At 37.9% G+C, this 25,196-nt stretch overlaps 1 protein-coding gene across 1 annotated transcript in view; it reads left to right on the forward strand.

The window, feature by feature from the left end:
• The window catches only part of LOC128663062 (core histone macro-H2A.1), a 136,087-nt gene that overhangs the window by 27,898 nt on the left and 82,993 nt on the right, over positions 1–25,196 (forward strand). Inside the window, 1 exon segment of the mRNA XM_053717203.1 lies at positions 5,509–5,700. Within this exon segment, the coding sequence (XP_053573178.1) occupies positions 5,529–5,700 (172 nt within the window). The 5' untranslated portion in view covers positions 5,509–5,528.

Genomic DNA, 25,196 nt, shown 5'->3' on the forward strand with positions numbered 1-25,196 from the left:
TATCTCTTGATGATATATGAATAATATTTTGAATAACAGATTATGGCTCTATATATCTTCTATGACTCCGAATTATTCATGGAACATCTCTTAAATGTGTGTTAGCCCTCTACTTACACATTACATTGGTTCTATAGTGACCCCAAGATAAACGTACTTGCTAATAAGCCCTATTATAATAATATAATAAAAAAATCCCATGAACACGTCCCCCCCTTACCCCCATAACTTTTGAGCAGCTTTTGTCTGCTGATATCCCCCCAAATTTATTTTTATTCTTTTTTTATCTATCATTACATTCTAAATATTAACCTTATCAAAAAAGAGATTTCACTAAGCCTAGTCCACTTATTCATTGGTGTTTAACAGATATGTCATTTGTAATCCTACAATTGAAAACGTTTTATCATACCCTACTACAAAGTCATAGATCATTATATATAGAGGGATTTTCTTTCAAGTGCTTATTCATCAATATATTTTCTATTCCCTACAAAGGAGTTATTACAGATGCACACTCCTTAGTTTCACAAACTTGTTGTAAAGCTTATTATATACTATATCAACCTGCATATACTATGTATAGTTCCTGTTATTGTAAATGGACAAAAGTCTTTTGTTGTATTTGTCTAAAATCTCAATACAAAATTATTTAAAAAAAAAAAAAAAAAAAAGGGGGACCATAGGAAGAAGTCAATATAATTTCCTAAATTCTCAGTAAGACTGCCTATCCCAGCTATGATGGGGCATCCTAAGGGATTAGTAAGGTTTTTATGTATCTTTGGGATACAATAGAAAACAGGTATAATGGGAAATTCAGGATACAAGTATTTAAGTTCAACATAGCCAATGATCCCATCAATTTTGGCATCATTGAGAATCTTGAACAGCTCTGACTGAAGAGAGGAAATGGGGTTATGAGGGAGTTGGTATTGAGTTTTGTCAAGTACATATCGCATTTAATCCCACAAGACTAGGTTCCCACCCTTGACTGCAGGTTTTATGACCACCTGTTTAGCACTCATTAATTCACTCAAGGCCCTCATTTCCGCCTTAGTGAGGTTGCCATTTACTATTCCTGTGATGGATAATTTTTGTATGTCTTTTTCCACCTGTCTTATAAAGATATTTACAGCTGGTACCATTGTTAATTGCGGCATGAATTGAGATTTAGATCTAAAATGTGAGGAGACCTTTGTTTGAACAACATCCCCCTCATTTTGCGATAGGACACTGTCACTTCCATCTGATTCTGTCAAAAATTCTTCCAAATCTAAGAGAGCAAACCTTTCCTCTTTACACAGGCTTACATCTTCTACCAAGTTTTTTTTTTTCCTTTCATAATCTGAGATAACACTACATGCCTTGCAAAGGAATGAAGGTCCTTAAGAAATTTGAATCTGTCTAAATTATTAGTCGGACAGAAGGACAGTCCTTTCTTAAGCACATGTGCAAGGTTAAGTTTAAAAGAGGACACGTTAACTACCTATAGATCGGTCTCAGGAGATTCTAAAATCCCCTGCGCCCCCGAAACCTTGGTGGTCGATACACTTAGGGCCCCTCCTGACTCTGACTGAAGTTCCGTTGTCGTCGTCTGGAAGGATACTGCCTCTCTCTGGAGTTGAGAGAGGCGGTATCCTTCCAGACGACAACGGAACTGGTTCGAATTTCTTAAGGACCTTCACTCCTTCACACCCAGAAATGGATAAAAAAAACAGTTTTCCTCAAATTACTGATGCGACACAGAGAGGCACTAAAAATCACTTCCTGGTATACTGAGTACCAGAAATAACTGTTTGTTAAAACTGGAAAGTTTAAAATGTTGCATCGGTTTATTTTAAAGCAAAGGGGAAATGAATAAGCTTCTGAAATATAAAATTCAGCCTTACTTTAAGTTTAAACTTGTATTGTTTTTTCAAGTAAATATGTGTCAGAAAATAAAGCCTAATAAAACATTTTACCCTTTCTTTTTAAAAGAGTTTAAATGTTAGTCTCACACATGCTACAGTGCCTGCTTCATACCCCAGTGTAACCCATACAACAGGATTATCTATGTCCCAATAAAAAAGCAGTGTCTTTTAATTTGTTAAGTGCATGGTCTCCCCAACTGGAAGAAAAAGCACTTACCTGTTCCGCTGTCCGGCATGTAGACAGTTATAAGGTATGAGAAGACACAGTTCTTCACAGAAACCTTTGAAAAAGAAAGAAAAGATTAGCCAACTCTGGCTTTCTGGTCGGTTTCGATATCTGAGCCATCAGTCCCTGAGTCATATGACCCTCATACTGACTGATAGCTATAGACTTTCTTGTTTCTAAAGTCATCATTATCTCTTGATAGTTTTTTTACCTTTTCTGAGTTTTATATCAGTCTGTAGTCTTGCTATATGTTCTTTTACATCCTCATTTAATTTAGCAAATTTGGGGTTACTTTCAAAGTTTTTTAAAGACTCCTCAACTAATGCTTTGGTTTTTATCTAGTCTCTCATTAAATATCACCATTTTGTTCATCAGGGCAATGGAACACTCAGATAAACTGGAATTCCAGTCCTCCATGAACTCCTCCACTCCTTCATCTTCTCTTAAGTTAGTGCCTGTATCAAGTCTGAGTCACCTAGGTATAATCTTGTTTTAATGTAATTTTCTAGGCTAGATGTCTCTGCCCTGAGTTTTACCTGTTTAACAAGAATTTTTTTGTAGTCTTTAAATGCTCCATAAATATTAAGTGTAGTATTTTCTTCATCCTGACTCTCTTTTAAATTTAGACATAGAAAGGGTAGCTGTTAGTTCGGCCTCCCAATTCTCATCTGACAGGATAAATGCAATTTTTTCAGACTGTGGACTCAAAGGAATTTTCTAATGAAAAAGTTTTTATTATTTAAGCTAGCTACCAATTCAACCACTATAGAAAACCATACAGAGGACAACCAGGTCCAAATATATTTTGGCATATAGTTACAATATCAAAAACAAATAATACTAGAGCTCTTTCTCTCTTTTTTTCTTTTTCTTTCTCTTACTCTCTAACTCTCTCATACTCACTCTCACTCTCTCACCAGATGTGTTCAGCTAGTTCCAAGTAGTTCAGTGATGTTCTGGAAGTGACTTTAACCCCTGCAGGGGTTAAACACACCGTTATATACAAGCAATAGTGCAATATTATAATGCACTAACATATTAGAACATTTTTCTTTTTGCCCCTTTATATCCCTTTCAATCTGCTATTTTGAAAATAAATTTCACCTCTAAAGGTTTTGCACTGACAGTGATCCCAGGCCCCAACCACAAGGTGACCACTCTCCTCAAAATTTGGCTGCTACAGTACATGGGAAGTATAAAGATATACACACGTATAAGTATAAACAAAAACAAATTAATATTGTTGGTACTTCTCAAGTCAGTTACTGTGAGCTAAACACACAATTAAGCCCTCTTTCCCAACTGTGTACCAAATCTTATAAACACTCTCAATACTCCTAATCTTTATTTCACCTCCTGTCACTCTCAGCCCTTCTACTACTAGTCGATGGTAATATCTCCTCCGATCCTGGACACTGACCTTGTCACAGTTGCACTTTCATTTATCAATGTATGTCTTATAAAATACTTAAAAACACAAAAAGCTAATATCTAGTCCTTGTCTATACAAGGTTAGCACTTCACTTGTGCACTCTCAAATTCATATGTTGGGCTCCATGTATTAAGCAGCGAAAGCTGCTCCGTAGCCCTTGTGGGGCAGGTTTCATATGCAAGCCTGCTTCCCACAATGTCATTAGACTGCTCTTTGTGATTGACAATTGGTCGCATGAGAGAAGGGGCGGGCATTACACGCCCACTTGCGCGCGTAATGATACATAAGCTCACATTATTTATTTATTCTCTTCTCTTTTTCTACATAAATCCGTTCTATCTATCACCCTCTGATTCTCCAACTCAATGTTTTGGTGACTTTATCTCACTAATTTCTCTCCTCTGACAATTCTGTCTTCACTAGAGATTTCAACATCCCTGTTGACAATCCCACTGCCCCTGGAGTATAACACTTTCTCCAGCTTACCTTCTCATGTCCAGACTGACACTCCCACACATCAGGATGGACACTCTCTTTATCTGATCTGTAGCCACTGTCATTCTGTTTTGCCCTTTAATTCCCTTTTCCCCATATCTAATTATCATCTCTTTAAATGCAACATCACTGCGCCTATTACACTCCTAAAACCTAGTTCCCACCATCAAATTCCACAGAAATATAAAATTCAGAGACCTTTAACATTTTTCAAACTCTCTAAACCCTTCTCTCCACCATCTAATTTCTCTCCTGCACTAAGCAGCCTACAACTCTCCATAAACCTCAGCCTTTGACAAAGTTGCCCCTACTTCTAGGACTAACAAATTGTGTATTCATCATCAACCCCTGCATACTCATTAGAATGCTACTTACTCTATGGTCCTATTCTCTGCTTTAAGCATAACTAGTTTTCAGCTCTTATTACTTGCTTGTCTCTTCTTCTTCTGTGTCTGCTGCTAAATTTTACCAACTACTTACATCCCACATTATCAATAATGTCCACTCTGTGCAGGCCTTTCTAGTTCCTCCACACAAAACATGCACAATCATAATTCATGGACCTCACTTTGTGCACAGGGGCACAGTTATGCTGAAACAGGAAAGGGTCATCCCCAAACTGTTGCCACAACTTTTGAAGCATCCAATTCTCTAAAATGGTTTTGTATCCAGTATCCCTAAAATGACCATTTAGTGGAACCAATGGGTCTAGTCCAGATTCTGAAAAGCAGCTCAAGACCATTATCTCTCCTCCACCAAACTTTACTATAGGCACTTTGCATTCTGGTAGGTAGAATTCTTATCATCTGCCACACCCAGATTCTTCTTTGAGACTGCCAGATAGGGAAGTGTGATTCATCACTCCAGATAGCATATAATTCCACTGCTCCAGAGCCCAGTTGTGGTGTGCTTTACTTACTACACTCTAGCCGATGCTTGACATTATGCATGTTAATGTGATGGAAACCCATTTCATGAAGCTACTAATGCACAGTTTTTGTGCTGATGTTGCTTCCATAGGCAGTTTGCAACTCTGAAGTGAGGTGATAAGTGATTTTTACATACTATGCACTTCAGCACTCGGCAGTCCTGCTTTGTGAGTTTCTGTGGTCTACTACGTCATTGCTGGGCTGTTGTTGTTCCTAGATGCTTTCACTTCACAGTAAAAGGTGGCATCCTATAGCATTGCTATGTTTAAAGTAATTGAGCTCCTAAGTACAACCCATTGTACTGCCATTGCTAGTCTATGGAGATTTCATGGCTATGTGCTAGCTTGTATGTACCTGTTAGCAATGGGTGTGGGTGAAACATCTGAACTCAATAATTGGTAATATTATTCACATACTTTTGGCAACATAGCATGTGTGTTTGTTTTATGGCTGTAATTTTTTTTCTCTCCCTGTATTTGTTCAGATGATTTTGACATTATTTCTATATTCTCACAGTTTGATCAATTACAACCAAGATGTCAAGCAGAGGTGGTAAAAAGAAGACAACTAAAACTTCTCGATCTGCAAAGGCTGGAGTCATATTTCCAGTAGGCAGAATGTTACGCTACATTAAGAAAGGGCATCCTAAATATAGAATTGGTGTTGGGGCACCAGTTTACATGGCTGCTGTGCTGGAATATCTCACAGGTATGTAAGTCTATGAAAATTATTTTGTTCTTTGATCTTTTTTGTAATGCTTTAGAATATTAAAGGAACAAAAAAGTTAAAATTAACCTTTCATGATTCAAATAAAACATGGAATGAAAATCAAGTTTCCTATTTTCTTCTGTTATGCAATTAAATTCATTCTCTTGGTATTTATTATTGAAAAGCACACCTAGGTAGGCTCAAGAGCAACAGTCTACTACAGGAAGCTAATGATTGGTGGCTGTACATATATGCCTCTTGCAATTGGCTAGCACGATGAAGTTAAGAAACAGTGGGCATAAGACCGATACTCCTTAACTTCTCCGACACCTTTTAGGTGGTGGACTGCAATCATTCCGATCTGGATGATTGACACCCCCTGCTAGAGGCTGATTGGCTTGCAAATGTGCAGGGGCGGCATTGCACAAGCCTTTCACAAGAAATGCTTGTGCGATGTTAATGCCGGCAGCATATGATGTCGGAATTTATTGATGCCGGGCGGACATGATTCACTATAGTGAATCATGTCCAACCGGCACTTGATAAATTGGCCCCGATGTCTTCAGCTAGCACCTAGTGGTGCATTGCTGTTTCTTCAACAAATATACCAAGAGAATGGAGAAAATTTGATAATAAAAGTAAATTTGTGGTATTAATGGATCATGAAACACATTTTTTAGTTGTCATGTCCCTTTAAATAATATACATATGGAATTATATTTGACAAAACATTTTTATGTAGTTTTAAATTTAAAAGCACAGAAAAGTCATCCATGTTGATACAATTGTCCATAATAAATGTTTTATAAAGGCTAAGGGAAATATGATAAATTGAAGCTGTGCTTCTTATTTTGCTGCACAAAGGAGTACTATATTTCAAGAAATTGATCTTTATTTCCTTCACTGATTTAAATGTGTTTAAAACCAAATAGTCAGTGCAGTGTTAAATAGGATACTATAGGATATATATTTACTTTTTTATCGTCACAACTACTACATTTCAAATCATTAAAGCATTAAATATTTTGAAAATGTAATATAAAATGTGTAATCATATATAGTAAAAAAACAATATGTTCTATACGTTATTTATATTTTACAATTATTTATTTTCTCCTTTTACCTGTAATTTAAAAACACACTCCAGACTTAAAGGGTCATGAAACTTTTTTTCTTGTTCAGATTGGGCATAGAATTTTAAACATCTTTCAAATTTACTTATTTTATCATTCTCCTGGTATCCTTTATTGAAGGAGCAGCAGTGCACTACTGGGAGCTAGCTGAACACACCGGTGAGTCAATAACAGGCATACAGGGAGTGCAGAATTATTAGGCAAGTTGTATTTTTGAGGATTAATTTTATTATTGAACAACAACCATGTTCTCAATGAACCCAAAAAACTCATTAATATCAAAGCTGAATAGTTTTGGAAGTAGTTTTTAGTTTGTTTTTAGTTATAGCTATTTTAGGGGGATATCTGTGTGTGCAGGTGACTATTACTGTGCATAATTATTAGGCAACTTAACAAAAAACAAATATATACCCATTTCAATTATTTATTTTTACCAGTGAAACCAATATAACATCTCAACATTCACAAATATACATTTCTGACATTCAAAAACAAAACAAAAACAAATCCGTGACCAATATAGCCACCTTTCTTTGCAAGGACACTCAAAAGCCTGCCATCCATGGATTCTGTCAGTGTTTTGATCTGTTCACCATCAACATTGCGTGCAGCAGCAACCACAGCCTCCCAGACACTGTTCAGAGAGGTGTACTGTTTTCCCTCCTTGTAAATCTCACATTTGATGATGGACCACAGGTTCTCAATGGGGTTCAGATCAGGTGAACAAGGAGGCCATGTCATTAGATTTTCTTCTTTTATACTCTTTCTTGCCAGCCACGCTGTGGAGTACTTGGACGCGTGTGATGGAGCATTGTCCTGCATGAAAATCATGTTTTTCTTGAAGGATGCAGACTTCTTCCTGTACCACTGCTTGAAGAAGGTGTCTTCCAGAAACTGGCAGTAGGACTGGGAGTTGAGCTTGACTCCATCCTCAACCCGAAAAGGCCCCACAAGCTCATCTTTGATGATACCAGCCCAAACCAGTACTCCACCTCCACCTTGCTGGCGTCTGAGTCGGACTGGAGCTCTCTGCCCTTTACCAATCCAGCCACGGGCCCATCCATCTGGCCCATCAAGACTCACTCTCATTTCATCAGTCCATAAAACCTTAGAAAAATCAGTCTTGAGATATTTCTTGGCCCAGTCTTGACGTTTCAGCTTGTGTGTCTTGTTCAGTGGTGGTCGTCTTTCAGCCTTTCTTACCTTGGCCATGTCTCTGAGTATTGCACACCTTGTGCTTTTGGGCACTCCAGTGATGTTGCAGCTCTGAAATATGGCCAAACTGGTGGCAAGTGGCATCTTGGCAGCTGCACGCTTGACTTTTCTCAGTTCATGGGCAGTTATTTTGCGCCTTGGTTTTTCCACACGCTTCTTGCGACCCTGTTGACTATTTTGAATGAAACGCTTGATTGTTCGATGATCACGCTTCAGAAGCTTTGCAATTTTAAGAGTGCTGCATCCCTCTGCAAGATATCTCACTATTTTTGACTTTTCTGAGCCTGTCAAGTCCTTCTTTTGATCCATTTTGCCAAAGGAAAGGAAGTTGCCTAATAATTATGCACACCTGATATAGGGTGTTGATGTCATTAGACCACACCCCTTCTCATTACAGAGATGCACATCACCTAATATGCTTAATTGGTAGTAGGCTTTCAAGCCTATACAGCTTGGAGTAAGACAACATGCATAAAGAGGATGATGTGGTCAAAATACTCATTTGCCTAATAATTCTGCACTCCCTGTATATACAACCAACAATCAGCAGCTAGCTCCCAGCTCCTGAGCCTACCAAGGTATACTTTTTTTAACAAAGGATACCAAAAGAATATTGTTAATATAAACAATAGAAGTAAATTGGAGAATTGTTTCTATCTGAAAGAAAAAAAAAATGGATTTCATATCTCCGTCTTTAACACTGCTCTTTTCAATACAGTTATTGGTTGTATACTATAGAGACCCATTTATAGTTGTCCCTAATTGACCTCTGTAGAAAAAAAATGATGGCAATCATTGCTTTACGTACACTAAAATTTACCCTTATTATTTTCAATATTTAAAATATATATATCTGTCTGCATATTATTCTATAGCTAACCTTTGTTCTGAATAAATTATTTTATCTAGCATTAATTTAGGGCTAGATTACAAGTGGAGCACTAATTTATCGCACGTCCATTTATGGGCATGCAATTAATAGCCAGCCATTACAAGTGGCTGGTTATTGCTACCATGATCTTGCAGTAGCAATTAGCGCTCCAAAAATTAACCAGGGATACATTTAAAAAAAAATAAAAAAAATAGCATCTTAAATTGTATAAAAACAAAATGCGCAAAGCAGTTTTATGGGGTTAAAGTTGGTGGGTGTGGGTGTTAGAAAAAAAAAACAGCACTGAAAAGTGCTTTTACATTGCGGTCTATGGGGAGCTGTGTTATCACTATATACACTCACCGGCCAGTTTATTAGGTACACCTTGCTAGTACTGGGTTGAACCCCCTTTTGCCTTCAGAACTGCCTTAATTCTTCATGGCATAGATTCAACAAGGTGTTGGCAACATTCCTCAGAGATTTTGGTCCATATTGACATGATAGCATCACGCAGTTGTTGCAGATTTGTCAGCTGCACATCCATGATGCGAATCTCCGGTTCCACCACATCCCAAAGGTGTTCTATTAGATTGAGATCTGATGACTGTGGAGGACATTGAAGTACAGTGAACTCATTGTCATGTTCAAAAAAACAGTTTGAGATGATTTGAGCTTTGTGACATGGTGCATTATCCTGCTGGAAGTAGCCATCAGAAGATGGGTTACACTGTTGTCATAAAGGGATGGACATGGTCAGCAACAATACTCAGGTAGGCCGTGGCATTTAAATGATGCTCAGTTGGTACTAAGGGGCCCAAAGTGTGCCAAGAAAATATCCCCCACACCATTACACTACCATCACCAGCCTGAACCGTTGATACAAGGCAGGGTGGATCCATGCTTTCATGTTGTTTAAGCCAAATTCTGACCATACCATCTAAATGTAGCAGCTGAAATAAAGACTCATTAGACCAGGCAACGTTTTTTCCCAATCTTCTAATGTCCAATTTTGGTGAGCCTGTGCGAATTGTCGCCTCAGTTTCCTGTTCTTAGCTAACAGGAGTGGCACCCGGTGTGGTCTTCTGCTGCTGTAGCCCATCTGCATCAAGTTCGACATGTTGTGCGTTCAGAGATGGTATTCTGCATACCTTGGTTGTAATGAGTCCCTTTCTATCATCTCGAACCAGTCTGCCCATTTTCCTCTGACATCAACAAGACATTGTCGTCCACACAACTGCCGCTCACTGGATTTTTTTCTCTTTTTCTGACCATTCTCTGTAAACCCTAGATATGGTTGTGCATGAAAATCCCAGTAGATCAGCAATACTCAGACCAGCCCATCTGGCACCAACAACAATGCCACGTTCAAATTCACTTAAATCCCCTTTCTTCCAAATTCTAATGCTCAGTTAAATCCCCTTTCTTCCAAATTCTGATGATCAAATTCACTTAAATCCCCTTTCTTCCAAATTCTGATGCTCAGTTTGAACTTGAGCATGTCATCTTCACTACATCTAGATGCCTAAAGGCATTGAGTTGCTGCCATATGATTGGCAGATTAACAATTTGTGTTACCAAGCAACTGAACAGGTGCTCCTAATAAAGTGGCCGTGAGTGTATATGCTTATATACATAAATATTTGTGTTAATATATATATTTAACCATATTAACACATAAATATATATGCATATATATTTAACAATTGCTGTGCTAGGTTCTCATGACTTGTATCATGGCATGAGAACGAGGCTCCCATTGGAGCCTATGCAAGTGTGATCTCATGAGCACAATGCTTCCCTGCAATGCAAACACAAGGTCATGTTCACATTGCGCTCAACTTGTAATACATTTGCATGCGCTGGTATTACTAAGTGAAGCACATATATCACTTTCGCGAAAGTGATATTTTGTGCTCCACTTGTAATCTAGCCTTTAGTGTGTTAATGCCCCATTAAAAAAGTTATATCTTTTTTCGTATAGTCACTAGAGGTAGCATCCTTCCAAATATGTTCCCTTTTTTAAAGCATATGCAGGTTATATATTTGTAAACATTTTGTAAAATTAAATGTGTTTTCTTATATTCGTTTACATTTTCTAAATATTATATTTATTGCATGTAATTAGCAAGAGTACATGAGCTAGTGACGTATGGGATATACATTCCTACCAGGAGGGGCAAAGTTTCCCAAACCTTAAAATGCCTATAAATACACCCCTCACCACACCCACAATTCAGTTTCACAAACTTTGCCTCCCATGGAGGTGGTGAAGTAAGTTTGTGCTAGATTCTACATTGATATGCGCTTCGCAGCAGGCTGAAGCCCGGTTTTCCTCTCAGAGTGCAGTGAATGTCAGAGGGATGTGAAGAGAGTATTGCCTATTTGAATACAATGGTCTTCCTCTAGGGGATCTATTTCATAGGTTCTCTGTTATCGGTCGTAGAGATTTCTTCTCCTACCTCCCTTTTTAGATCGAAGATATACTCTTATATGCCATTACCTCTACTGATTCTCGTTTCAGTACTGGTTTGGCTATCTACTATATGTAGATGAGTGTCTTGGGGAAAGTAAATCTTATTTCTATTTATGACACTCAAAGCTATGGTTGGGCACTTTATATGTAAAGTTCTAAATATATGTTTTAAACTTATATTTGCCATGATTCAGGTTAATCAGTATTCCTTCTTTCAGACTGTCAGTTTCATTATTTTTGGGAAATGCATATGAATAAATATTTTTTCTTACCTTCAAAAATTTTCAAATTGACTTTTTTCCTTGCGGGCTGTTAGGCTCGCGGGGGCAGAAAATGCTTCAATTTATTGTGTCATTTTTGGCGCGAACTTTTTTGGCGCAAAATTTCGTCATTTCCGGCACCATAGTTGACACAGGAAGTTTACACATGGTTGAGTAATTTTTTGACGTATGTGTGTTACAGACTTTTTTATGCGCCTAAAAATGTGGGCATCATTTTTGGCGCCAAAAAATATGGGCGTCATACTTGGCGCCAAATAATGTGGGCGTGTTACTTGGCGCCAAAAAATGTGGGCGTCATACTTGGCGCCACTTTTTTCACATTATTTCAGTCTCATTTTTTTGTTGCTTCTGGTTGCTAGAGGCTTGTTTGTTTTGCATTTTTTCCCATTCCTGAAACTGTCATTTAAGGAATTTGATAATTTTGCTTTATATGTTGTTTTTTTTTCTATTACATATTGCAAGATATTTCAAAAGCTGTTCCTGTATCAGAAAATACTAAGGGATTCCTGATGACTGATATCAGTCCTACCAAAGCTAAGTTAATTTATTTTAATGTTATGAATGTTTATATTTAGCTATGGTTTGTAATAATTTTTTATGATAAACTTTTACATGCAGAGTCCATTCGTATTTATGCTTTATATATTGCCATTCTTTTTACATCTTATGTACAAGATATATTTAGGAATTTATAAGAATATTTTTCTGATTCTAGTAGAAAGGCTTTGTCTGCTATCCCGCCTTCTAATAAAATTTTTAGGTCTTTTTTAAACTTCTCATTTAGTTGATGAAGTTTTAAATGACCAACAACATACTGAATTATCCTTCTCTGATGGTGTGTTTTCTCATTCAGAATATTCTTCATCAGATATTGACACTAACAAATCTACTTTTTTATTTTTTAAATAGAGTACATTCGTTTTTTGTTGAAAAGGTGTTGATTATTTTGGATATTTGAAGTAACTAGTTCTTTTGATTAAGAGTAGCTAACATTTAAATTCTGCTTATTAACCTTCTGTGGTTTCTTCAGAGTTTTTTTTTCCAGTTCCTGATACTAGGGAATGGAATAGGCCGCAAATTTAATTTATTCCTTCTTTAAGGTTTTTAATTGTATCCTTTGCCGGCAGTTAGTTTTAAGTTTTGAGGAAGATCCCTCAAGTTAATGGGACTATCTCTACTCTTGCTAACCTACTACTATTCCTATAGCAGATAGTATTTATTTTTTTCCTTGGGAAACTTGTATCTTATTTAAGGAAAATTATTTATTTTCAGGTACTTTTCTTAGATCTGTAATTTATTTGGCTGATGTTGCAACTGCTTCAGCTTTCTGGTTGGATACTTTAGTGCAACAAGTATCGGATTATGATTTGTTTAGCATTGTTAAGTTGATCAACATGCTAATAATTTCATTTGTGTCGTAATTTTTTTGATATTTTCGCAAATGAGGTTTAATCTATGTCTTTAGCTATTTTAGCTAGAAGAACTTTATGATTTCAATCTTGGAATGCTAATTTGATTTCTAAATTCCATATTTCTTTTTTTGGAATTAGAAGAAATATTAAAATTTAACACTTTATTAACAAATATGCAAAGACAAACATTACCATAGGTAGATACTATAGTTCAAAAAGAGTCTGGGTATAGTTCCTTCCAGTCCCCACAAATAGGATTTAAGCAATACAGTATCTATCTACAATTTAAAAAGAGATACTATGAAGGCCTTAAAGAAACATGGGAATTCCACTGCCAGTTTCTATCAGTCAATTGCCTTTAAATAGCATCTATATTAAAAATAAAAAAGGGGCTATAGAGTCTGTAAAGGCGTGTCGTTGTAATAAGCTAGTATTAGGCAAATCAAGAGAGGTAAGGTGCTTTGTAATTCACAATCAATCCAATTCCCAACAGTTTTCACACTGTCTATAAGGCTGTGCGCTCAAAGGCGACCTCCTACCTGCGTACCGCTCTGATTTAACAGAGTCGGCCGATTTCTGACTGAGTTCCCTATATACAGCTTTCTATATATCACACACACATTGCAGCATACAATTATTATATCCAATGCTACCGGTCAATATCATAGTCCTCTAAGTCTATATCAATAAAAAGAGGTGACCCTGTTTGTAGTGGATACAGATACAGATTGGACTATACTTATGTTGCGGGGCAGTAACTATAAGGCTGTCATTCGTCTTACTAGTATCAACGAATTTTCTAATGTCTAGCATATGCCCCAATAGGAGCTGCAACGTTATCCCCAAATTTGGCAACAATTGTATCCAGGCGGATATTCCGCTCGTGTATGCTATGTGATTGCTAGCAACCACGCTCAGAACAGACTCCGCCCGCCGACGAAGTCACGTTACAGTGACGGAAACGCGTCGGCGGGCGGAGTCTGTTCTGAGCGTGGTTGCTAGCAATCACATAGCATACAAGAGCGGAATATCCACCTGGATACAATTGTTGCCAAATTTGGGGATAACATTGCAGCTCCTATTGGGGCATATGCTAGACATTAGAAAATTCGTTGATACTAGTAAGACGAATGACAGCCTTATAGTTACTGCCCCGCAACATAAGTATAGTCCAATCTGTATCTGTATCCACTACAAACAGGGTCACCTCTTTTTATTGATATAGACTTAGAGGACTATGATATTGACCGGTAGCATTGGATATAATAATTGTATGCTGCAATGTGTGTGTGATATATAGAAAGCTGTATATAGGGAACTCAGTCAGAAATCGGCCGACTCTGTTAAATCAGAGCAGTACGCAGGTAGGAGGTCGCCTTTGAGCGCACAGCCTTATAGACAGTGTTAAAACTGTTGGGAATTGGATTGATTGTGAATTACAAAGCACCTTACCTCTCTTGATTTGCCTAATACTAGCTTATTACAACGACACGCCTTTACAGACTCTATAGCCCCTTTTTTATTTTTAATATAGATGCTATTTAAAGGCAATTGACTGATAGAAACTGGCAGTGGAATTCCCATGTTTCTTTAAGGCCTTCATAGTATCTCTTTTTAAATTGTAGATAGATACTGTATTGCTTAAATCCTATTTGTGGGGACTGGAAGGAAGTATACCCAGACTCTTTTTGAACTATAGTATCTACCTATGGTAATGTTTGTCTTTGCATATTTGTTAATAAAGTGTTAAATTTTAATATTTCTTCTAATTCTAATAATGAGTGTATAATTCTACACTTGGCTTAAATGCCAAAATCCCCCCATTCTCCCTAAACTATAATATATTTCTTTTTTTCCAAGGTAATCAATTATTTGGTTCACAATTGGATTCAATTCTTCAACTGTTACTCTGGGCTTCAAGATTGAGTTCTAAGGCTAAATATTAAGCTTTTTTTCCTACTAAGGAACGGAATTCTAAATTCTTCCCCAAGTAACATGTTTATAATTGGAAGTTTTCTTCATTCAATTTAAGCCATTTTAATAATCAAAGTCAGCTCCCCAAATTTGCATTTAGGTGCAGTTCTTTTTTTTTTTTTTTTTTTTTAATTTAAATTTTTTATTATACACACAAAGATTAGGTGCAATTCTTATTCCAGCTTAGCTGGTAAGGGGCAGGTTAAGATTTTTTTAATAAATTTGTTTGGTTCAATTCGGTCCAAACTTCTTAGATTTGGATACAGAATAGGATTCAGAGTAAAACCGTCTGTGAGAAGTATTTTTTCTCTCTCTAACATATTCCAGCTATTCCAGTAAGGCTCACACTTTTCTGAAGTGTGTTTCAGTCCTATATGTATTGGGTACTTGTGAAGCGTGGCTGGTCACCCGTTGGGGCTCAAGGCGCTGCCCAGATCTGGAGTTTTCTGGGGTATTTATACCAGTTCCTTTTTAAGAACAGGATTTGGGGGTTTTATTCAAAACTTTTCATTATTTCAAAGATAGAAAATCTTTTTGAATTATCATATAAGTATACCATCTTTTAGAATGGAGTTTATATGGTCTATTATGCCTTTTTGGTCAGTAATGGCATTAATTGTTCACAATAGATTTATATCTTCATTTTCTGTTTTCATTCAGATTATTTCCATTTTCTGAGATTCTCTTTTTTACAAGCATTACCAATTTGTTGCTTTTCCTTCTGGTCTAGCGACAGCTCTAAGAATCTTTTCAAGGTTCCCAGTGTTTCCTTATTTGGATGGTCTCGTGGTACTGGCTCAGTCTTTTCGTTCTGCGGAATCTCATATGATTCAACTTTTGTTGTTTCTTCAAGACATGGTTAGAGGATCTTTTTATCAAAAGCTCTTTGATTCCTCAGACAAGGGTCCAAGGGTCACCTTTTTTAGGTTTCCAGATAGATTGTGTCAATGTCTTTGTCTCTAGCAGACAAGTGACCATTTTATTGGGTTCCGTTTGTCGGAACCTTCAGTCTCTATTATTTGCTTCACTTGCTATATGCATGGAAGTTTTAGGTACTATGGCTGCAGCATTGGATTCGATTCCCTTTGCTCATTTTCATAAGAAACCTTTCCAGTTTTTTATACTGAATTAATGGTGCAGGGATTCTAGGATATCACTTTTTATATCTTTGAATCCCAATGTTCTACTATCTTTGATTTGGTGGGTTAGATCACTATCATATAGTTCTACGGGTCTCTTTGGTTCATTCAACCTGGACCATGATCACTTCAGATGTGAGTCTTTTAGGTTGGGAGGCTGTCTGGGGATCTCTGTCAGCACAAGGGGTTTGGAAATCTCAGGAGGTGAGATTACCAATCGATATTTGGAACTCCGTGCATTTTTCAGAGTTCTTCAGTTTTGGCTTCTTTTTGAAGAAAGAGATGTTATTGTTTTTCAGACAGATAATGTCACAACTGTGGCGTAGGTCAATCATCAGGGTGGGACTCTCAGTCCTTAGGCTGTGAAAGAAGTATCTCGGATACTTGCTTGGGCTAAATCCAGCTCCTGTCTAATTTCTGCGGTCCATTTCCCAGGTATAGACAATTGGGAAGCGGATTATCTCTGTCAATCAAGCTTTACATCCGGGAGAATGGTCTCTTTACCCAGATGTATTTTTTCAAATTGTTCAGATGTGAGGGCTTCCAGAAATAGATTTGATGGCATCTCATCTAAACATTCTCTGGCGGAAGCAGTGTATGCATTGACACTTCCTTGGAGTTATCAATCTGCCTATATCTTTTCGCCTCTGGTTCTTCTTTTTAGAGTGATTTTCAAAATCATCACGGAGCAATCTTTTGTGTTGCTGGTGGCAACTTGTTCGGATGTCCAGTTGCCAATCTTGGTCACTTCCATTAAGGCCAGACCTTATATCTTATCATTCATTTTATCCATCAGGAACTCAAATTATTAATTTGATGGTATGGAGATTTAACGCTTAGTACTTAGTCTTAGAAATTTCTCTGACTCGGTGATTAATACTATGTTGCAGGCTCATAAATCTGTGTCTAGTAAGATTTATTATCGAGTTTGAAAGAGTTACATCTCTTGATGCTCTTCCCATAAATTCTCTTGGCATTCATTTAGAATTCCTAGGATTTTATAGTTTCTTCAGGATGGTTTAGATAAGGGTTTTTGTCTGCAAGTTCCTTGCAAGGACAAATCTCTGCTTTTTCTGTGCTGTTTTCACAGAAAAATTTGCTAATCTTTCTGTTATTCTTTGTTTTGTTCAGGCTTTGGTTCATATCAAGTCTGTCATTTAAGTCAATTTCTCCTCCTTGGAGTCTTGTTTTGGTTTTGAGGGCTTTACAGGCTCTTCCGTTTGAGCATGTGCTTTCTTTGGACATTTAAATTACTTTTATGGAAAGTATTGTTCCTTTTAGACATCTCTTCAGCTAGAACCGTTTTTGAATTATCTGCTCTTTCTTGTGAGTCTCCTTTTTCTGATTTTTCATCAGGATAAGTTGGTTTTGCTGTCTTCTTTTCAATTTTTACCTAAGTTGTGAATTTTTAACAACATTAGTAGAGGAATTATTGTCCCTTCCTTGTGTCCTAATACTAAGAATTCTTTGGAGAGATTCTTACATTCTTTGGATGAGGTAAGAGTTTTGAAATTATGTTGAAGCTACTCATATTTCAGAAAGACTTCTAGTCTATTTGTTATTTTTTCTGGTTTTAGGAAAGGTCAGAAGGCTTCTGCCATTTCTTTGGCATCTTGGTTAAAGCTTTTTGATTCATCTTGCTTATTTGGAGTCGGGTTAATCCCCGCCTCAGAGGATTACGGCTCATTCTACTAGGTCAGTTTCTACTTCCTGGACTTTTAAGAATGAAGCTTCTGTTGATCAGATTTGCAAAGCAACGATTTGGTCTTCTTTGCATACTTTTACTAAATTCTACCATTTTGATGTTTTCGCTTCTTCAGAAGCAGTTTTTGGTAGAATAGTACTTCAGGCAGCTGTTTCAGTTTGATTCTTCTGCCTATAACTTGTTTTTTTTTCATTATAAAAATGTAAACTTTTGATTTGGGTAGTGGATTAATTTTTCAGCGGAATTGGCTGTCTTTATTTTATCCCTCCCTCTCTAGTGACTCTTGCGTGGAAGTTCCACATCTTGGGTATCTGCTATCCCATACGTCACTAGCTCATGGACTCTTGCTAATTACATGAAAGAAAACATAATTTATGTAAGAACTTACCTGATAAATTAATTTCTTTCATATTAGCAAGAGTCCATGAGGCCCACCCTTTTTGTGGTGGTTATGATTTTTTTGTATAAAGCACAATTATTCCAATTCCTTATTTTTGATGCTTTCGCTCCTTTCTTATCACCCCACTTCTTGGCTATTCGTTAAACTGAATTGTGGGTGTGGTGAGGGGTGTATTTATAGGCATTTTAAGGTTTGGGAAACTTTGCCCCTCCTGGTAGGAATGTATATCCCATTCGTCACTAGCTCATGGACTCTTGCTAATATGAAAGAAATTAATTTATCAGGTAAGTTCTTACATAAATTATGTTTTTTTTTATTTCATATTTTAACTGTAAAACCTCTATTCTTACGCTACTCTATAAAAGTGAAATAGCCTTATTGAATACTGTCAAGTGATGTTGCTTGACCTATAAATTCAGTAAATACCTCTCATTTTAGTGTGAAAAAACAAACAAACAAACAAGCTTTTCCTGTATACTTTGGTTTTATAAATCAGTTTAAAGGTAGCATATTTCAGTATTCTTCACAGAATGTTTGCCAACAGGGTGGTGTTTTGTAGCAGACAGTAGGGACAGTATAATTCTTTGCAATATTATAACATTTTGTATAGTTTATAGTTGTTACTAAAGTTATTCAATGCACAGGTTAATTGCATAAATTAACATAAATTGATTATGTGATAATTTGAGCAATAAACATTAAAAATATTTATTATTAACTATTGTTAGCTTAATATTAGCCGGGTGGTTTGCCTACTGGAAAGACCCTGGGGCGAACACTGTAATTCTTTCCTAAGATATGGTGAGTCCACGGCTTGAGTAATTACTGTTGGGAATATCCCTCCTGGCCAGCAGGAGGAGGCAAAGAGCACCACAGTTAAACTGATAAGTATCAATCCCTTACCCACAACTCCCAGTCACTCTCTTTGCCTTCGGTGCATGGAGGAGGTGAAGTTTTGGTGAAAAGAGGTACTTACTGCGTTTCCTAACAATTGCTGCCCTAGTTTAGAAAGCTAGAGTTGGCTACTCTGTTCTTTCTTTTTCAAAGGTCTCTGTGAGGAACTGTGTCCTCTCATACTTTGTAACTGTCTACATGCCGGACAGCGGAGCAGCTAAGTGTTTTTTCTTCCAGTTGGGGAGACCATGCACTTAACAACAAATTTAAAAACACTGCTTTTTTTTATTGGGACATAGATAATCCTGTTGTTTGGGTTACACTGGGACATGAAGCAGGCACTGTAGCATGTGTGAGACTAACATTTAAACTCTTTTAAACAGAAAGGGTAAAATATTTTATTAGGCTTTATTTTCTGACACATATTTACTTGATAAAACAATACAAGTTTAAACTGAAAGTAAGGCTGAATTTTCTTTTTTAGCAGCTTATTCATTTCCCCTTTGCTTTAAAATAAAACAATGCAACATTTTGAACTGTCCGGGTTGAAAATACGGATATTTCTGGTACTCTGTGTACCAGGAAGCTATTTTTATTGCCTCTCTGTGTCGCAGCAGTAATTTGAGCGTGGCATTTGCGGTCACATGACCGACTTTACTTCATAACGTTTCTGAGGACAGTGTTGTTTTTCTCCATTTCTGGGTAATCCGGTCTTAAATGGTAGCGGTAAGGCACTTCAGTAATTGAGGTGTGGGGTTGCCTGAGGGGTATTTTAGAAGTTTATTTGATGTTTATTAAATGTTTTTTTCTTAACTTTTCTCACATAATTTTAGCTGGGAATCCTAATTTGGGATAAAATTTAAAGTGTATTTTTTTTCTTGGCTTATTTTAATTGAATATTAAATTTTTTTAAACTTATCTGTACAAGTTTATTTACTGTTTCACAACATGTCTGATATGGAGCAAGAGCCTGCTCTTATGAATTCATGCTTATTATGTTTAGATGCACAAATTGCAGCTCCTATGCAATTTTGTTCTTCATGTGTCAAGAAAACCTTGCAAAATAAAGGTAACATTTTTGAGCCTAATGTCTCTCAAGATGATGCTGTTAAAATAATACCTCAGCTTTCTCCTGCTACGTCCCAAGCCTCAATGGCATCACATGCAGTGCCCTGCGATTCCTCTATAACTCCTAGTGGAGTTTATATTAAAAGCAGAAATTGTTGCCCAGGTATCTTCAGCGGCATCTGCAGCATTAGCTGCCATTCCCAGATTACAGGGAAAATGCAAGAGAAAATCTAGAAATTCAGAAAGTAAGGTGCCTGTCCTCAGTTCTGCTTCCCAAGTTGTCCTTTCTCATAAGTCTGATGTTGAAGATACATTGGGACTTTCTGAGGGTGAAATCTCAGATTCGGACAGTATAATAATTCCTTCTTCTGAGACTGAGGTGGTATCCTTCAGATTTAGGCTTGAACACCTTTGGGTATTGGTAAAGGAGGTTTTAGCTACTTTAGATGACTCTGATACCCCTATCGTCTCTAAGAAATCTAGTAAACTTAATAGTTTCTTTGATGAATTTTTCACTTTGGAGGTTTTTCCTGTGCCAGACTCTGCTAGGGGTGTCTTTTTCCCCGTCTCCCATTTTTAAGAAAATGTTTCCTGTCCACTAAAGACCCTTGGTATACTGTACCCAAAGTTGAAGGGGCCGTTTCCACTTTGGCTAAGAGAACCACTATTCCTATTGAGGATAGCTGCTCTTTTAAGAATCCGATGGACAAGAAGCTGGAGGCTTATTTGAAAAAGATTTATGTTCATCAAGGTCTCCAATGGCAGCAACCTGTGGTGTGTATTGCCACCGTGACTAGAGCAGCATCTTATTGGTTCAACCCCTTGTCTGGTTCTCTTCAAGTAGAGACTTCCTTGGATGAAATTTAAGATAGGATTAAAGCTCTTAAGTTGGCCAATTCCTTTATTGCAGATGCCATTTTACAGGTTGTTAGACTAGGAGCTAAATCTTCTAGTTTCGCTGTCCTAGCCCGCAGGGCGTTATGGTTTAAATATTGGTCTGTGGACGTTTCCTCTAAAGTCAAGCTTCTGGCGATTCCTTACATGGGCAAAACCTTGTTTGGACCCAGTTTGGCAGAAAATATCTCATATTACGGGTGGAAAAGGTTCTTTTTTACCTAAAGATAAGAAGAATAGGCCTAAAGGACATCAGAATAATGTTCGTTCCTTTCGTAACTTCAGAGGAAAGCCTTCCTCTTCTTCTTCCAAGCAGGAACAATCCAAGTCTTCTTGGAAACCCAATCAGTCTTGGAACAAGGGGAAACAATCAAAGAAACCCACAGCTGATTCCAAATCAGCATGAAGGGTTTGCCCCCGATCTGGGATCAGATCAGGTGGGGGCAGACTTTCTCAGTTCTCTCAAGCCTGGATACGAGATGTCCCAGATCCCTGGACTGTGGACATAGTATCCCAGGTTACAAATTGGAATTCAAGACTTTTCCTCAGAGACGCAGATTTCATCTCTCAAGATTATCTGCAGACCAGATAAAGAGAGAGGTGTTCTTGAAATGTATACAACATCTTTCCTCCCTGGCAGGCACTGATAGTTCCAGTGCAGGAACAAGGTCTCAGGTTCTACTCCAACCTATTTGTGGCTCCCACAAAAGAGGAAACTTTCCGTCCCATTCTAGACTTGAAGTGTCTAAACAAGTTTCTCAAAGTTCCATCCTTCAAAATGTAAATTATACGCTCCATTCTTCCTTTAGTACAAGAGGGTCAGTTCATGACAACCATAGACCTAAAGGATACGTATCTTCATGTTCCTATTCACAGGGACCATCACAGATTCCTGAGATTTGCCTTTCTGGACAAACATTTCCAGTTTGTGACCCTTCCATTTGGTCTATCCACGAGTCCTAGAAATTTTGCAAAGGTTCTGGGGGCTCTTTTGGCAGTGATCCGTTCTCTTGGATTTGCTGTGGCACAATACCTGGATGACATATTGGTTCAGGTGCCATCTTTTCAACAAGCAAAATCTCACACAAAGATAATGTTGTCTTTTCTTCGTTCCCACGGATGGAATGTGAGTCAGGAAAAAAGCTCCCTTTCCCCTGCTACAAGAGTAGTCTTCTTAGGGACCATAATAGATTCTCTATTGATGAAGATTTTTCTGACAGAGGTCAGGAAAAACAAAATATTTTCTTCAGGCTACTGCTCATCCTTCAGTGGCTCAATGTATGGAAGTAATTGGTCTGGTGGTGGCTTCCATGGACATCATTCATTTTGCTTGATTCCATTTGAGAGCTCTCCAGTTGTGCATGCTCAGACAATGGAATGGTGACCATGCGGATCTATCTCAGAGAATAGAGTTAGATCAGTCGTCAAGGAATCTCTCCCATGGTGGATTTCTCGGGAACATCTGTCTCGGGGCACATGCTTTTTGAGATCTTCCTGGGTGATCGTGACCATGGACGCCAGCCTGCTGGGCTGGGGAGCAGTCTGGAACTCATTAAAAGCTCAGGGCCTTTGGACTCGGCAGGAGTCTGCTCTTCCCATCAACATCTTGGAGTTAAGGGCGATTTACAATGCTCTATTGACTTGGCCTCAGTTGTCCTCAGCCCAGTTAATCAGGTTCGAGTCAGACAACATAACCTCTGTGGCTTACATCAATCACCAAGGAGGAACTCTGAGTTCCTTAGCCATGAAGGAGGTTACTCGAAATCTTCAGTGGGCAGAGACCCACAATTGCTGTCTATCTGCCATCCACATTCCAGGAGTAGACAACTGGGAAGTGGATTTTCTGAGCAGACAGACTTTTCTTCATGGGGAGTGGGAACTCCATCCGGAAATGTTTTCCAGCTTAGTCCTCAAATGGGGGATGCTGGAGTTAGATCTGATGGCGTCCTGTCAGAACGCCAAGCTTCCAAGGTACGGTTCAAGGTCAAGAGATCTACAGGCCATTCTGATAGATGCTCTGGCGGTTCCTTGGGTTTTCAGGTTGGCATATCCGTTTCCTCCATTTGCTCTCCTTCCACAAGTCATTGCTCGTATCAAACAGGAGAGGGCGTTGGTGATTCTAATAGCCCATGCGAGGCCTCGCAGGATCTGGTTTGCAAACCTAGTGGAGATGTCATCTCTCCCACCTCGGAGACTACCTCTGAGGAAGGACCTCCTGATTCAGGGTCCCTTCCTTCATCCAAATCTTGTTTTTTTAAAGCTGACTGCTTGGAGATTGAACGCTTAATTCTTTTTAAGCGTGGTTTTTCTGAGTTGGTCATTGAGACCATGATTCAGGCTTGCAAGCCTGTTACTAGAAAGATTTACCATAAGATATGGTGTAAATATCTTTATTGGTGTGAATCCAAGGGCTACTCTTGGAGTAGAATTAGAGTTCCTAGAATTTTATCTTTCCTTCAGGAAGGCCTGGAAAAGGAATTGTCAGGCAGTACCCTGAAGGGCCAGTTTTACTACATAAACGTTTGGCGGATGTGAGAGATGTGCAATCTTTTTGTCAGGCCTTGGTCAAAATCAGGATTGTCTTTAAATCTGTTGCTCCTCCTTGGAGCCTTAACCTTGTTCATAAAGTTTTACAGCTGGCTCCGTTGGAGCCGTTGCATTCCATAGACATTAAGTTGTTATCTTGGAGGGTTTTGTTACTTGTTGCTATCTCTTCTGCTCGAAGAGTCTCGGAACTCTCAGCTCTGCAGTGTGATTCCCCTTATCTTATTTTTCATGTAGATAAGGCGGTTCTTCGTACTAAGTTAGATTTCCTTCCTAAGGTTGTTTCTAATAGAAATATCAATCAGGAGATTGTTGTTCCCACTCTGTTTCTTAATCCTTCTTCTGCCAAAGAACGTTTGTTACACAATTTGGATGTTGTACGTGCTCTTAAATTCTACTTAAAGACAACTGAGAGTTTACGCCAGTCCTCTGCCCTCTTTGTCTGTTTCTCTGGGAAACGTAAAGGTCAGAAAGCTACTGCTACTATTCTTTATTTTTGGTTACGAGGTAATAATTTGTTTGGCTTATGAGACTGCTGGACAGCAGCCTCCGTAGAGAATTCTGGCTCATTCCACAAGAGCTGTTTCCTCTTCTTGGGCTTTGAAAAATGAAGCTTCTGTGGAACAAATTTGTAAGGCTGCAACTTGGTCTTCTATACATACTTTTTCCAAATTTGATACTTTTGCCTTGGCTGAGGCTTCTTTTGGGAGAAAGGCTCTTCAAGCGGTGGTGCCTTCTGTTTAGGACTGCCTGTCTTGTCCCTCCTTATTTATCCGTGTCCTCTAGCTTGGGTATTGGTTCCCAACAATAATTATTCAAGCCGTGGACTCACCATATTTTAAGAAAGAAAAACTAAATTGATGCTTACCTGATAAATGTATTTATATCTGGATATGGTGAGTCCACAGCCCCACTCTTTATTTTAAGACAGTTGTTCTTTTGACTATAACCTCAGGCCAGGCACCTCTACACCTTGTGTTACTCCTTTTTCTCCATTTCCCTTCAGTCGGATGACTTGGGGTTGTGGGTAAGGGAGTGATACTTAGCAGTTTAACTGTGTTGCTCTTTGCCTCCTCCTGCTGGCCAGGAGTGATATTCCCAACAGTAATTACTCAAGCCGTGGACTCACCATATCCGGAATAAAATACATTTATCTGGTAAGCATACTTTTTTTTTTTTTTTTTTTTTTTTTTAATTTTTTATATTATGAATACAGCACAGTTAGAGCATTTTATTTAAATTAAAACCTTCTTTTTTTTAATCAGATCAGACAGTTTTATTTTTTGTATGCAATTTATGTTTGGAATTGGCTTATAAACCCATATCAGTATATACAAATTATTGTATAGATAATTCTCCACAATGCTCCACATGCCTAGATTACAAGTTGAGTAGTATTTTACATGAGATTTCTGGCATTAATTGTGCTTGAGACCATGATTTTCTAATTTGGGGAGGTTTTGGTTTGGATTAAAGTGATTGTAAACTTTAAT

Source organism: Bombina bombina, chromosome 6, assembly GCF_027579735.1.
Source record: "Bombina bombina isolate aBomBom1 chromosome 6, aBomBom1.pri, whole genome shotgun sequence".
In the NCBI taxonomy this organism is placed as follows: Eukaryota; Metazoa; Chordata; class Amphibia; order Anura; family Bombinatoridae; genus Bombina; species Bombina bombina.